The following is a 14,849-nucleotide window of genomic DNA, read 5'->3' as shown; positions in this document are numbered from 1 at the left end:
AGACGTTTATGTATTCCCACACATTTTAAAATGCCTTTTAATAACTACCATGTTGTAGTGCAATCAAGCAAGCAAAGATATAGGTTCTGGAGAGGTTGTAGTGCTTACTACACCTGAACGCTTCTGCTTTGGTGGGACATAGGTTCATTTGGAGATTGAAGATGCCAAATCAGGTAAATATTTTCTTGTGGTTGATGCTAAAAAACAACTTTTTGATCAAAGATAATATACTAAAGAGAGGGCTGATGTTAATGACCAGTGCCACTTTTGTAGCCTCACATTGAGCACCTATTCTTCAAATGCAGTCTATGTTGATTTGGCAGATAAGGGTATGTGCTTTCGACTTGGCTATGCCCCCTGATAATGTTGAGGACCTAGTTGTAGATTGAGCTCTAACTTTCCCAAAGAATTTGAGGACTCTGGTAGTAGCAGGAGGGTCACTATTTGCCAGACCATCTGGATAACCTAAAACAAAGCCATCTTGCTACTGTGATTATTAACATGTGTCAATACCATACTAGTTGGAGCATTCTGCAGAAACAACAAGATCGAAGAAAACTGAGGAGGACTGCATGAATATCAAGGTGGTGCTGGAGGAAGTATACGCCAGAAGTCATGGTTATGTAAATGTGATACAGTCAATTAATAGTAACCACCTTTCAACTCCCCTTTTTTGTTTAAGTTTTATTATGTGGATGGGTTGGTGAATTACAAAAAAGAAGGAACATGCATAGTAAAAATGTGTTTAAATTGCACTATTTGATGTGATGTTGCATGGTTACTTGTGCAAACTACCTTGGTAACTCTCTTTAGTTTGTTCTAATAATTTTCCATTTCCATGTACTCAAAACTTGTAAGATGGCTGACAAGCAACATGATCAAACTTCTACAAAGATGATTGCGGATTGATCAACAGGCAACAACACATTATGTGTAGTGTTGTTGGTAAACATGCTATTTTATAGTGCCATCGCGTACGTAAGTAATAAAATATAAATACATTATTGTGAAACTTTGATTTGGGGGGGGGGGGGGGGGGAGGGCCTCCTTGGCCCTAACATAGCTCCGCATGTGCGGGCTCTTTATCCATGCTACTTATTGTTTGCCATCATGGGAGGAATGTAGATGTGCCTGTGAGGGCTGTTTATCCATGCTACATAGTGCTTGTCATCATGGGAGGGATCAATCTTGGTATTTTTCATATGGGTTTCAAAGTTCCATGTGTATCATGAGCACACGAAGCATGCCGTAGTTGAGAACGAGCAACATGTAACACCTCTTCAGTTAGTTCATCAGAGCAGCCCCCCCCCCCCACACGCACACCCTAATCATGGTATCATAGGTGCAAGTGCCACAACACACATACTAGCTTAAACATTTATCTTTGGACTTCCGCAAGCTAGTTGGGCTTGAGGTTTATTATTCTTAGTGCATCCATTTATTAAAGATGGCGAACACACGACATGATCAAATTTGTAAATGGGATATTTTATATCTCAATCATGTGCTTAAATAATAGAAATATTAATAGATGGTAGTGAGATTTGGATTCATAGAGGGGGAGGGGGGCAAGGGCCCCCTTGCCCTAACGTAGCTTTGCCTGTAAGGGATCTTTATCCATGCTACTTATTGTTTGCCATCATGCTACTTAAGTCATAATCTTAGTGACGACATCTGAGATCTCCCTGAAGGCATCTTCTGATGTTTGAAACCATCCTAGCTCCACGTTCTTACGTGTATGTGTCAAAGCAAGGAGGCGAATGTTGCTTGTACCCCTGGAGTCGAAATTAGAAACATATCATATGAATGTCATGATGGTGCATGATGCTCCCCAAAATGGTTTCTCATGTGTCTTGTTGTTCTGGAATGGTGGGTAGTCCCTTGAACTTTAATTAAGTCATAATCTTAGTTACGAGAGAACTGAGACTCTTGCCGGCTATAATTTTGCACAATCATCCCGTGGGCACCGAGCTATGCGATGTGTAGTGTTATATATTACTGAAAAAGGCTTTCGCCCCGCTTTATAAATAAAGCAACCACCAAGCACAAAGTACCAAGGTAACAACAGAACACACCACACACCAACACACAATGCCACCGCAAGTCAAGTCCAACACTCACACGCACACGCAGACACAAACAACCCCAAGTTCTGCTGTGGGCACATCACAACAAGCCCAACACAAAAGCACGACGAAACGACCCAAGATGGCGGTGGCGGAGGCGACAACATGACGATCTAATCTGGTTCCGAAGGTGGGGGGGGGGGGGGGGAGCGGCGGCGCCAACTGGAGAGCCATCGCGTGGAGCTGGGTGATGATGGAGGTGATGGCGTCTCTCTCCCTGGGAAGGCTAAGCGGCCGCCAAAGCTGCAAGTAACCAGACCATTTGAAGAAAGCGTCAGTAGCACGACGAAGAGGGATATGCTGAATCACAAGTTTATTCCTAACAGTCCACAGCGTCCAGGCAAGGACCCCAATGGTTAGCCACCTAATGTGGCGCAATGCGGGTGGGATCGCCTGGAGTTCGGCAAAGAGAGCGGGGAAGTTGTTATGGTCCCAGCTTCCACCCACAATCTTGCGGAAACAGCTCCAAAGGCACCGCGCGGACACGCAGGTGAAGAAGATATGGTTCGAATCTTCTTCAGGCCCACAGAGCGGGCAGCGCCCATCCCCAGGGCCATTGCGTTTCAGAACCTCAACGCCAGATGGGAGGCGGCCGCGAATCCATTGCCACAAAAAGATCCTGATTTTCAGGGGGAGGCGGATCTCCCAAATGGAGGAGAGCGCCTCATGGCCAAGCGATGGGGCAATGGCCAGGTATAGGGATTTGGTGGAGAATTACCCAGAAGGCTCTAGACGCCATCTGGCGCGATCATCGTCCCTCGTGAGATCAGGCTCGTTGAGTGTAATACAGTCGAGCAGCTCCTGCCAGTCTGTGTTCTCAGCCGGGCCAAAAGGTCTCCGGAACACTAGTTTCCCTAAGTCAATAAGGGCGGTCGCCACGGAGATCTGTGGTGCAACCGCGATGGAGAAAATGTCCGGAAAGGCGGGCCGCAAGGGGCGTGTCGCCAGCCCACTATAGAACCAGAACAGTGTGGCGGTGCCGAAGCCAATCTCGATCGAGGTCCCGATCCGAAGGACATGGAGGAGCTGAATGATGGACCGCCAGAACTGGGAGCCCCCAGATCGCTGGCAGAAGGTGAGAGGCTGGCCGCGAAGGTATTTCTACTGAATGATGCGGAGCCACAAGCCACCATCACCATTAGCAATCCGCCATAGCCACTTAGTCAGAAGGGCAATGTTCATGCGTTTGGAGGACATGATACCCAGTCCGCCCTGGTCGCGAGGTTTGCAGATCTCAGACCACCTGACCATGTGGTACTTCTGCTTATCCCCTCGCCTGCCCAGAAGAACCGCCCCTGAACGGTGGCAATCTTGTGATGGAGGGTCTCGGGAAGGCTGTAGAAGCTCATGATGAATAATAGCAGGCTGGAGAGGAACGAGTTAATGAGCACTGTATGGGCCGCTTTTGAAAGCCACCTATCCTGCCAGGGCTCGATCCGGTGCTGAAGCTTTCCCATCGTGGGGTGCAGCTCGTCCACCGTAAGTGTTATATATTCAGTAATGTCTTTAAATGAGTCACGAGTACCTCACTAGTGTATGTTCTTCATGTTTGTGCTTCTTTCACCCATTGGTTACAATTTACAAGACAACATGGTTGTGGTGCTCTTTTCACCAATTGTTACTCCGTCCATCCCAAAATAAATGTCTCAAGTTTAGTGCAACTTTGGTACATGACAACAGTTGTAGTATTTCACATGTACTTCAGAAACCTCAGGTCTTAGATGTTTAGGTTTGGCTGCGATGTCTGTTTGGTATTAGGCCCAGACTATAGGTGTAGCGACAGTTGTTGCTTAGACGGTAGTTTTAGTATTACTGTTATATGGCTTTGTAAGGATAATTAATAAAGTGGCCGTATGCATCGCCCAGATGCAGAGACCGGGGGTCATCCTCCTTTTCTAAAGAAAAACATGTACTCCAGAATAGATGGGCTAGGATGTTGGCTGGACTATTGATATTCGATGGGGACCTTTGCATTTTTATATTGTGCAAGTTCTTGTCCGATACCTACATGCATAAATTTTACTCCCTCCGTTCCTAAATATAAGTCTTTGTAGACATTTCACTATGGACCACATACGGATGTATATAAATGCATTTTAGAGTGTAGATTCACTCATTTTGCTCCGTATATAGTCCACAGTGGAATTTCTACAAAGAATTATATTTAGGAATGGAGGGAGTATTTTATTTGTAAATCATCAAAAACTTAAAATGAAAAACAGGACCTAAGTTAAATGTGGTTAATACCCAAATTAAAGCATCATAGCCGTTACGGAGATAGAAACCACCGAAAACAGTGTCAATCTCCTATTCTCCTGATAACAAAACCGTGTCTAGCTGAAGTTGGACTTCGCTTAGCTGAGCCAGGAAGCAATCCTGTCTAGGAAGAAACTTCACGCTCGCTTGTCTTGTAGTGTTAGACGAAGCTGTAAGGCAACATGGCACATGCCACTTGCTTGGTCCTTCTTCAGTTCTTCCCCAAATTCCCAGAAAACCCTAGTCACCGACACGCAACATGCACCACCTAATCCCTACCACCTCCTCAAATAGATAGAGACGGGGACGTGTTTCACATTCACACCGAGAGCATGCACGCTACGTTCTCTCCATCGCCAATTCGCCATCACAATGCTATCGGACATATGGGGACAAGTAGCCATCAACTGTTTGAATTTCACCAGGAGGATATCAGAATACCAGCCCTCTGATCCTGTACTTTTCATACATGTATACACATCACCATCGATCAAGTATTGTTGTCCCCGTAATTTTCATCCGAATCGCCGTCAAGTGACCGCGTCCAGAAGATCACCAGCGAGAGACCGCGACGGCGCAAAGTTGAACAGCCATCTATCTAACATTCCATGCTGAAAGGCAGGCATAAAAGAAAGGCCAGATCTGTTTGCCAGATACTATGTATCTCAACATCTGGGCAGTTGATCAGCCTAACAATGCCATATATGACCGGCGTCAGTGGCCTGGGTGGGTGCGAGCATAGGCTGAGCTGTCCTCAGAGACGGAAGGGGAGCACAGGAGGGTGGCATCATTGAAGACCTGATAGCGATGCCTCAACAAACTGGCCACACCACAGCGATCATGGCCGTGGTGGTATAAGAAGCAAAGAAGCGTACCACTGCTAGGAAGCGAGCCTCTCTTCGTCTGACCACCACTGATCTCCAGAGTAGGCAGCACCGGGAAGCAACCTTTCTGCTCAGGCTAGCATGGGGAAGGTGTGCTGCAGCAGCGAGTCGGAGGAGGAGGCGGGCTTCAGCTTCCTGGGGCTCCTCGTCGCGGCCGTCATCGCCTTGGTGTTCATGCTCCTCTGCACGCCGCCGAAGCGGCGCTGCGTCACCATCTACCCGTGCTGTTGAGGCTGAGGAGTCTCCAAGGATCTCTGGTTGCTGGGAGGAAGGTTCGGTTGTTCATGGGAGGGAGCAGGCCAGGCAATGGTTCCTGGTTTTCTTCGGTTCAGAAATAATTTCTACACTACTGAATTGTAGGACTCGTCGAAACTGTAAGCCATATTTATCGGCATATTCGGCTGTCCATCTCCATCTGTAGCATGAACTGATACATACATCTGGGGGGAATAGATATCATCAGACTTGTTATGTTGTTTTCACTTGTCCTGCTCCCTTCTCTCTTTCTCTCCTCTGTTTGTGTTTTGTTTTCTCTTTCAGATCTTTTTATATGATCGTAACACAAAAGCACAGAAGATTGGCTATCTGTTGGCACATCCATGATGCAATTAAATAACAGAAAAGTTCAGTGATATTTTTTTGGTGATCAAGTGGTTCTGTAGTGACTCCAAGAGGATGCACGTCTTAGTGCAAGTTCCAGTAGGAAAGCACTAACCAGAAACAGGGCTACAAAATAGTTCAAGATTAGACCAAAGATTCTACACTTCTTAGCTGATCTGAAAATTCTACTAGGCAGTCTGAAGAAGACCATCATTCAACCGCTTGATTTTCTATTTATCAGTTACTGTAGATAATTGTCAGTGCATCTTAAGCGGCAGCAGGAGCACCAGGCCGGTATTGCTTTGCGGCTCATGGTTATCTCTCTTTGTTTGTCTAGGATCTTTCCCCCGGAAGAATCTCAGACTCCAGTACACCTCTGTAAACTCCCCAGTCTCCAGAAGGGCCTCTATACCTGCAGAATGTCACCCCTTTTTCTGATTTTTTCTCCTTTCGTATAATTTTCCAGGAATGTCTGCACTCTACAGATTCAGGAATCTTGCTTGCTAGTTTAACGGGGATCCATGAAGATCTGCTCAGTCATCAAGATCTCACTGGGTGCAACGATCTCTTCATGAACGCCCATTTCACACTTCAGTTCTATCTTCTGAATTCCTGCACTGAAACTCCTTGCTGAGAATTATTCCGCTCAGATAGGCATGGCTTGACGCCACTTTCTACGGGAAGTGGGGACGAAAGTGAACCCCAGGGTTGTCATTTGCCAATGCCATGAGATAAACTAAACTAATCCTTCAAACTTTTTGAAATGATGTGTCAGAGTCAGACGAAACCTAAGACCGCTACAAAACTCCGAGAACGAAAGAAGATGCAAGATAGGACTAGGGAGAACGCTCTAAGCTGATACCAGCTCACACCGCTCAGTGGGACGCGAGATAAGGGGGGACTTCAGTTCAAGATCGAGGTGAGAGTATCAAGATTGTCATCGCCTGCAACTGCAAATGGCTCCTTGTGTAGTCCGATGGCCCCACGCAGTTGATGAGTTTTGGGCGGCCGGTGGAGCTTTGCTTTCGGACCGGACGCGGGGGGACAAGCTGCTGGCGGCCGGTTCGTCATCCGGCTTGGCTTCACCGTTCCCGGTCATAGTGACACACTGCCACCGCCTGTGGTCAGCTGGGCTGCGTTTGCGGCGTCCGGCCGGGTTCAGTGGCGGAGCCAGAAACGTTTTATAGTGTGCGTCATGGTTTCAAAATTTTCTTCCTTTTTCGTATAGTTTTCCGCAGTGTCATCTTTTCCACTTTTAGAATGTACTGGTAACAATTTGGCCTCAATGCCACGACATGCTTTATCTATTAATTAAGCATCGAAGTGCCGTAACCTTAACGATGAACTCCAGTTCCTTCGTCTTCAATAATAAACAGAGTAAAAGAAAAAGAAAAAAATAGTTTGATATGGTGGTATACATGTATATTTTCTCAGAATTTCTGGAAACTGAAAAGTTTGAATTTTGATCTTTTTCTTTAAATAAATTTTTTTTGGCCTACTCCTCAAGGCGGCATTATACAGATTTCCATGTAACAAGTCTACTACTTCTACCGTCCAGGTTTATTAGGCCCTCTTTTTTTTTATAGGTTAAATTTTGACCATAAATTTAACTAAAAAACTATATGTCACAAAAATTATAACGTGCAAAATCTCTTTCATATACAAATCTATCTAATTGTATAATTTGACCCAAAATTCATAAAACCAGATGGAGGAAATACTCAGTAAAAGCTTTTAACTCCTTGCTCCATTTTCTGTTGTTTGTTTCATCATCACTTCTTTTCTTCTTCTTACAACGTTTTTCTACTCATTGCCTACTTGAAATTCAAAATTGACAACTATTTCCATCTTGTTTTAAAAAAAATTCAATCTGACGTAATTTGTTTTATTAATGAATAAAACAGTTCGTTTCTCAAACAACATGTAATACAACGCTGAAGTAGGATGATGTATTCTCTCATAAAGGAAATTAATTAATACACAGACCATACGGAAATGAGAGAACATCAGATGTTAAACATAACTGGCATTGTCAATTTGTCACCAACGTGTGTATACACCAAAGTCACACGTCATGGCGAGTTTATTATTTATATTGGACTATACAGCAACAGTGTTTGGTATTTCCCCATCTCTATTGTTCCATACTTCCATTTACATCAAAGCAGTGCCACGAGGGCATCAAGATACAAAAGGATTGGCATATATTTACAAAAGGTCCAGCAAAGCCAAGTACAGATGTTTGCATACTAAAGTTCAGTTATTTGTACCCACCAAACTGACCTGGAGACGAAATACCTCATGGACAGCACCACGGTTGAGAATGACTAAAACTTTTGCCCCGTCATCGCTGGTGAGCCAGCTCAGTGAGTTTTTGTACGACTCATAGTCATCGGGCAACCTAAAACCATAGAACCATCGACCAAGCTTGAGCAAGCTCACACACACCTTTCTTTCTGCTACCTGGCAAGCTCGAAGTGCTTTATCCACCTCATTGGGCTGCAAGAATAATTGCATGTCAAATCCGCATTTTAGGAGCATATATCCAAACTTGGTCAGATTACTCAAGCAAGAACATATGTTGTGAAGCAAAATAAAACTAAGGCTTGACAATTATATTGTCCGAAGCTTTCTATTTGAAAGAAAATAATATTATCCAAAGCTTTCTGATGTTACCAATAATATATTATCTGAAGTAGTAAAGTGTTCTCTTCTAATTTATATTTTGAGGTATGTCATAGTACGTTTATACTCCCTCCATTCCTAAATATTTGTCTTTCTAGAGATTTCAACAAGTGACTACATATGGAGCAAAATGAGTGAATCTACACTCTAAAATATGTCTATATACATCCGTATGTGGTAATCCATTTAAAATCTCTAAAAAGATAAATATTTAGGAACGGAGGGAATACATGACCAAACATGGCATGCCTGTGCAAAGGGACTACCCATTTGTCCTTACGGTGTGCATAGTCTGCTATTAAACACCTGAAGTGCTTCAAGCTAACATAAGCTTCGAGAACAAAACTTGGCCTTGTTTGAGGAAAAAGACAGAATGAAGCTTGACCTCAGTGCAGCAGAGTGTGACACGCTGAACCTAACAATGGTGAATTTTGGAGGAAAGATGAGATCAAAGATTCGAGGGGACTAACAAAGTTTGTTTACATTTGAATGACATAGCTCTTTATACCAGGTAATAGGTAATGGTATTTCAAGAACAACAGTGAAAAATGGTTCCAACAACTTTCTATAGCAAAAAAAAAAAAAGTGGTGTAAACTTATTGGGTCACAGAGAGCATGTATCATAAGAAGAGCTCAACTAGAACATCAGGAATCATAACTCACCAGTATATGCAAATATGCAATGGAGTAATGCAATCCAATAAGATTTATTATCGCACTGCGATTTCTTGAAAGCAAGAAAAACTGGACATTGACGAAGCCTATATCCTCCATCAGTGCCAAATCAGACATAGCTTTCAGATAACATTCAGCTTCAAGCGACCCGTTATGTGTGCTGCTCTCCACAAATTCAACCACTCTAGAGATAGCCACAGCAGTTCTTCCATGGTTGTTGATGTAGAGAGCTTTCCATCCCTACAGTACAAGTTACACCAAAAAGCAAGGTTAATCTGTGATGCTTTGGGCAGCAAGGAGCAGGTGAGTGTGACGAGAAATACAATCTGGAATGGATTAAATAGTTCTTCAAGTTCATTTTATACAACAGACAAGTGAAGACCTCACAAATAACATAGGTACCATTCTGGTCCTACACCTATGAAGAACACTACATTGTAAACTGATCCGAGACATTTTAAACAGTTCTGCATAATATTCTGGCTAAGAGACCCCTCTTTTTTTTTTACGAACTGGCTAAGAGACCTCATGAAGGGCTCTACACAAAAATTGGACCGTAGACTGAACTAGAACCCAAATTCAAGTGCGTCTTTCCTCTAAAAGAGCAAAGACATATTTTAGTAATAAGAAACTCATGAATTGTCCTAGTATGATGTTGCGACAAAATTATTCCTAGTTGACGTACGACAGTGAAATTAGCCTCACACCAGTTTCTGCACAGAATCTAACATGACACACCGACTTAGTAGCATAGCAAACAGCACTGCAGGGTGTGAAAGCCCTGAATAAGTATTAAACTGAACTTGAAGAAGCAAAAATTAAGTGAAAACAGTACCAACTACCAAGTGCCCAAAGCTACATCAGATTTGTTACTTATCTGAACTAGTATTATAGTCGTTCAATCGAGTATGCAGGCCGCATGAACTGTGAACCCAAGAGAAAAATAAGTTGGGGGAAATGGACACGAGAGCTGTATTCTGCTCTCTGCAGTCTGTACTCACCTGCGCACGGGAAGCCCCTGCCCCTCCGGCCGCCATGGCGGCCGCGGTGGCCGGCCAGCGGCGGCGCAAGAGGCCCTCCCACACGAAGTTGGCGTCGCAGGCGCGGCGCCAGGACCGGGAGCATCCGCCGAGGGCGCACACGTCGGCCTCCTGAGCACGGCTGGAGGCAGTCAACGAGCGAGCCACATACATACTTGAGCGAGCTACGCATACAGAGAGAACGATGGGAGAGAGGCGCACCTGGAGGCGGGAGGCGACGGCGATGGCTATATCGTCGGGGAGGTCGTCCCACCTCCCCTCCGGTGAGGACGGCGACGGCGAGAGCCCCATTCCGATTCCCCTCCCCTCTGCTCCGATTCTGCAGTGTCAAGCTTACGTAACTGCTTTGTGTCGGGGAAGCGGCAGGACTCGGATCATTTGCGGCCGCGCGATCGGTCCACGTCAGGGCCACGTGGAGGAAGAGCCTGGGTCGTACGCGTACCCCCGGGATTCTCTGTGGCCGATCTGTCTCGGGTCGCACCTCTCCCCCTCCTCAATGAATTCCCGACGGCGACCGAGGTGGACCAGCACTTAATCAAATTAAAACGCCCCTAATAAAAAAATTCAAAATAAAACGTGCCGTGTTGGGTGTCCGCGGGTTATTTCGCTCTATTTTATTTACCGCCCCCATCAACTTTATGGCATATATACGTATTTTCTTTCGAAAGTTTCGCTTGCCCTGCACTTCTCCTACTCCGAATATTTCTCTATCGCAGGCCCGGCGCGACGCGCCCCCCCCCCCCCCCCGACCCTCCCTAATCATTGATTGATTGCCCCTCGCTCGATCGGGCCGAGGTTTCTCCCGCCGGCGAGGAGCGGGCCCGCTCGCGCGCAGACAGAATCTGGCCTGGAGGGGGGTCTTGCTCCGCCCCGGCTCGGTGTGTTTGGTGGATTCTCGCGCCGCGGTTCGAGGGGATGGAGCGGCGGCGGTGGCTGCAGGCCTCGGTTCTAATGTGCTTGCTGCTGCTTTGCTCCGGGAGAGGTACGGCTGCTCGCTTTTCTCTCGCCCTGGGAAAATACCGTCATCCGCTATCCGCTAGTTACTTGGTTTCTACATGTGCTGCGAACCTGCCCTGGTTGCCGGTTAAGCTTGCCTCGGGTCAGGGCAATGTTGTGGCTATGTTCAGGAATCGATTAGGAACTAGGTCGCCATTATCAACCAGCCGTTGTTTGATCACAAGTTCACCACATGTTGTTTTATATCCCTCTGTAAACAAATATAAGAGTGTTTAGATCACTAAAGTAGTTATGTAAACACTCTTATATTTCTTTACGGAGGGAGTACTTTGATTGACTCATGTTATGTGCTCAAACTCCAAAAAACATTATATGCCTGTCCATATATACCTTGTCATCCTCTGCAATGATTCTTAGCCTAGCTACTCGGTTCTATACCGCGTCATGATCGATTACTCAACGCATTCTTGTATTCTCATGTTGGTCCTGTTTTCTTCATTCAGAACTCAAGAACAAAAGACAAGCGCCAGCATTTGATTCCACTCTCGCCAAGACGCTTGCAGAGTATACTTCAGCAGTAAGCTTGCCTGTCATCTTGTCTTGTTCATCGTCCAATTCAGGTTTCTAGTGTAATATTTATCCAGTAGTAATGGGTTTGAACATTGGTGATGTTTTTTTTACAGGTTTATACTAATGATCTGTCACAGTTATTCACCTGGACCTGTGAAAAATGTGGTGACTTAACGGAGGTATTCTTCCTCGTCTCTTATGCATGATTTTTTTAAGGAAAGGGCAAGAAGATGGTTTGTTCAAGATTTATCATTATTCATATGTAGTTTGGTGTGGTTGACTGATTAGGTTTGTTTTATGACGCAGGGGTTCGAGGTGATCGAGCTGATTATTGATGTGAAAAATTGCTTGGAGGTTATTCCCTCTATCCATGATCTTTCTTTTTTGCCTTGAATATACTCTTCTTTCACATTGATGTTGATAGTTTTGATGAGCCAGGCATATGTCGGTTTTGCAAGTGACATGAATGCTGTTGTAGTTGCATTCAGAGGGACTCAGGAGAACAGGTTCTTCTTCTATATCTTTTCCTTATTAGTGGTTATTACTTATTATAAAGGCTGCTTTGGAATGTATTATTCAGTAAGCATATAACATCAGAAAAAATGAATTATTTCTAAGATGTGAGGTATCTTAAATTGGTACCTCAAGTCTTGCTCAATCAGATAAATTTGACATAGTTCACATCCTGTTATTTTTATGTAAATAATGTTTCTCCTCCATTCTCTCAGCATCCAGAATTGGATTGAGGACTTATTTTGGAAACAACTTGATTTTGACTATCCAGGCATGACTGAAGCAAAGGTCAGCATGGCTAATATTTATGATGAAAATGCTGGTTCATGCACAGTATTAATGTTGGTGATCTATCTGTTTATAGGTGCACAGTGGGTTTTATTCTGCATATCATAATACTACATTGCGTGATGGAGTCATCAACGGCATCCAGAAGACCAGGGAAGCATATGGCAATATTCCCATCATGGTGACAGGACATTCCATGGGAGGGGCCATGGCTTCGTTTTGTGCCCTTGATCTTATTGTGAGTGCTAATATTTGTCTGAAGAAGATATGCTTTCATTTATTTAGAAGTTTCTCTACTTTTCATGAATTCATCCTCCTGCTAAATTCTACTACAAGCTGTCCTTTTTGAATGGAATAGGGTGCATTGTTGGGGATTCCATTCCTCCTCTGTTCTTAGTTTTAATCGATTCATTCATGTGTATAAAATGCATTGAGAGAACTTCTAACATCACTAAAATCAATACTACATAATTAGTGCACAATTCTCAGACTGAACTCTCTTTACATTTGACAGACTAGTTATTACTAATATTTTGTCGGGAATCACAGCAAGTGTCAGCCGATCAAGAACCTCAGTGATAGTATAATTTGATTTCTGTGCTTGTTCTTCTAAATACAAAAATCTTAGACGAGGCAGGTGTAACTATCTTTGTTCATGTGTGGACAGTACACCTTCTGTATATTTCATAGTTCAAAAAAGCGTTAGGCGTTAATTGTGCGTTTTACCACCGCCTTGCGCTTTACTGACCAAAGCGCATGCTTATGCGCAGTTATGCATAGATTAAGCGTAGTTATACGCAATGCGTTTTGCCAACGCCTAGAGCATAGGCGCGCTTAAGCGCTTGCTTAGGCGCGCTTAAGCGCTTGCTTAGGCGCGCCTTTTTTAACTATGGTATATTTGAACAGGGCATCAAGCATAAGTAGTACTAGCGTCTGTTTTTGTCTATCCTGAAAAGTAAGACATGCTTCTGATTTTAGCCACCATGATAACACATATTTCTGTGTTCTTGTAGGTCAACTATGGGTTAAAGGACGTGACCCTGCTGACATTTGGGCAACCTCGGATTGGTAATGCTGTGTTTGCTACCCACTTTAAGAAATACTTGCCAAACGCAATTCGAGTTACCAACGCACATGATATTGTGCCTCATCTACCCCCGTACTACCAGTACTTCCCACAGAAAACCTACCATCATTTCCCACGAGAGGTATGCATCGTTCTGTTTCACTTCCACCTTTGCTAATAACTAAAACTCTAGTGATGTTTATGCTTTTCTAGGAGATGTGGTGAAAATTATCCGTCATTTAACCGTATCCTGTCCATTTTCTGGCGTATTTCACATATATTTTCAGGTTTGGGTTCATAATATTGGACTCGATAGCCTAGTATACCCGATCGAGCAAATCTGTGACGATTCTGGTGAAGACCCCACTTGCAGCAGGTCCTTCCCGCTCTCGCGTTTTAACATTCTGTCCTTAGTGAACTCTTTGCCAGCTGATGTTCTTTCACCCTAACATTGCTTTTCTATTCAGGTCCGTGAGTGGAAATAGCGTGCAAGACCATATCCACTATCTTGGCATCAGCATGCATTCCGAGTCGCGCGGATCATGCAGGATCGTCACGGATGACAATATGCTCAGGCACAAAGTTGACACTGTAGACGGTGCTATTGTCTTCTCGAAGCAGCCTGGTTTATCAGTTGGTCAGCTACTCAGTACACAGTAAACAAGCTCAAGATTACATGGATTTATTTTGATGTTTTTTTTTGCCAAAGTACAATATTCTTGTTGGCAATCAAAGCACTATCTCATGTATATATACGCGTGTGATCCTGGCTGGATTAAATTATCCTAGCTGAGGGTGTATTTCTGAAATGTACAAACATATCTATGCTGATTAACTTGTTCATATTCTTGTATATAATTTAATTTATTTAAGCATGGCGGTTGCTTTCATTATGTATGGTGAAGTGCACAGGTCAGTTTGTGGTATCAATGTTTTCAGAAATGTTGAGGATGTCTATACACAATGGTTTTTGACATACCTCCCATCAAATGCTTTGTTTTACAATTGCCTGGTTTTGATATTCAAGTTAGAGTATTAAACTTTACAAGGATGTGATAAAAATTTAAAAATCTGCATGACTATAGTACATACATTTCATTAGATATGGAAATCAAGCTGTCTCCCTAAATAGAAATTCTTTTTTTTTGGCTTCTCCTTTAAGACAGACTGAACACATGGGGTCTACTAA

The 14,849-nt window shown here is 43.9% G+C and overlaps 3 protein-coding genes across 5 annotated transcripts; 2 read left to right on the top strand and 1 right to left on the bottom strand.

The window, feature by feature from the left end:
- Positions 1 to 5,214: 5,214 nt before the first annotated feature.
- LOC123092419 (uncharacterized) lies at positions 5,215 to 5,748 on the top strand. The gene has a single exon (XM_044514193.1). It carries the CDS (start codon positions 5,348 to 5,350, stop codon positions 5,495 to 5,497), a length of 150 nt encoding a protein of 49 aa, XP_044370128.1. The 5' UTR covers positions 5,215 to 5,347; the 3' UTR covers positions 5,498 to 5,748.
- Positions 5,749 to 7,895: 2,147 nt separating this feature from the next.
- LOC123130128 (uncharacterized) lies at positions 7,896 to 10,624 on the bottom strand. 3 transcript variants are annotated; one of them, XM_044550085.1, is made up of 5 exons: positions 10,468 to 10,624; positions 10,228 to 10,377; positions 9,215 to 9,466; positions 8,832 to 8,966; positions 7,896 to 8,365 (listed from the first exon to the last, which is right to left on the bottom strand). In XM_044550085.1, the coding sequence occupies exons 1-4, from the start codon at positions 10,555 to 10,557 to the stop codon at positions 8,868 to 8,870; spliced, it is 591 nt and encodes a 196-aa protein (XP_044406020.1). In that variant the 5' UTR covers positions 10,558 to 10,624; the 3' UTR covers positions 7,896 to 8,365; positions 8,832 to 8,867. The 3 variants fall into 3 exon arrangements, with proteins under 3 accessions (XP_044406020.1, XP_044406013.1, XP_044406026.1); XM_044550091.1 differs by having other exon boundaries at positions 8,110 to 8,365; positions 8,858 to 8,966; XM_044550078.1 differs by lacking the exon at positions 8,832 to 8,966.
- A 327-nt stretch (positions 10,625 to 10,951) lies between these two features.
- LOC123130116 (lipase) lies at positions 10,952 to 14,535 on the top strand. The gene is made up of 10 exons (XM_044550068.1): positions 10,952 to 11,248; positions 11,727 to 11,800; positions 11,907 to 11,972; positions 12,100 to 12,147; positions 12,232 to 12,299; positions 12,522 to 12,594; positions 12,671 to 12,832; positions 13,608 to 13,802; positions 13,948 to 14,036; positions 14,128 to 14,535. The coding sequence occupies exons 1-10, from the start codon at positions 11,182 to 11,184 to the stop codon at positions 14,318 to 14,320; spliced, it is 1,035 nt and encodes a 344-aa protein (XP_044406003.1). The 5' UTR covers positions 10,952 to 11,181; the 3' UTR covers positions 14,321 to 14,535.
- The last annotated feature ends 314 nt before the right edge of the window (positions 14,536 to 14,849 follow it).

Source organism: Triticum aestivum, chromosome 1B (assembly GCF_018294505.1).
Source record: "Triticum aestivum cultivar Chinese Spring chromosome 1B, IWGSC CS RefSeq v2.1, whole genome shotgun sequence".
NCBI classification, from domain to species: domain Eukaryota; kingdom Viridiplantae; phylum Streptophyta; class Magnoliopsida; order Poales; family Poaceae; genus Triticum; species Triticum aestivum.
Note: the sequence above shows the minus strand (reverse complement) of the source record. Positions and strands in the feature narration are given on the sequence as shown.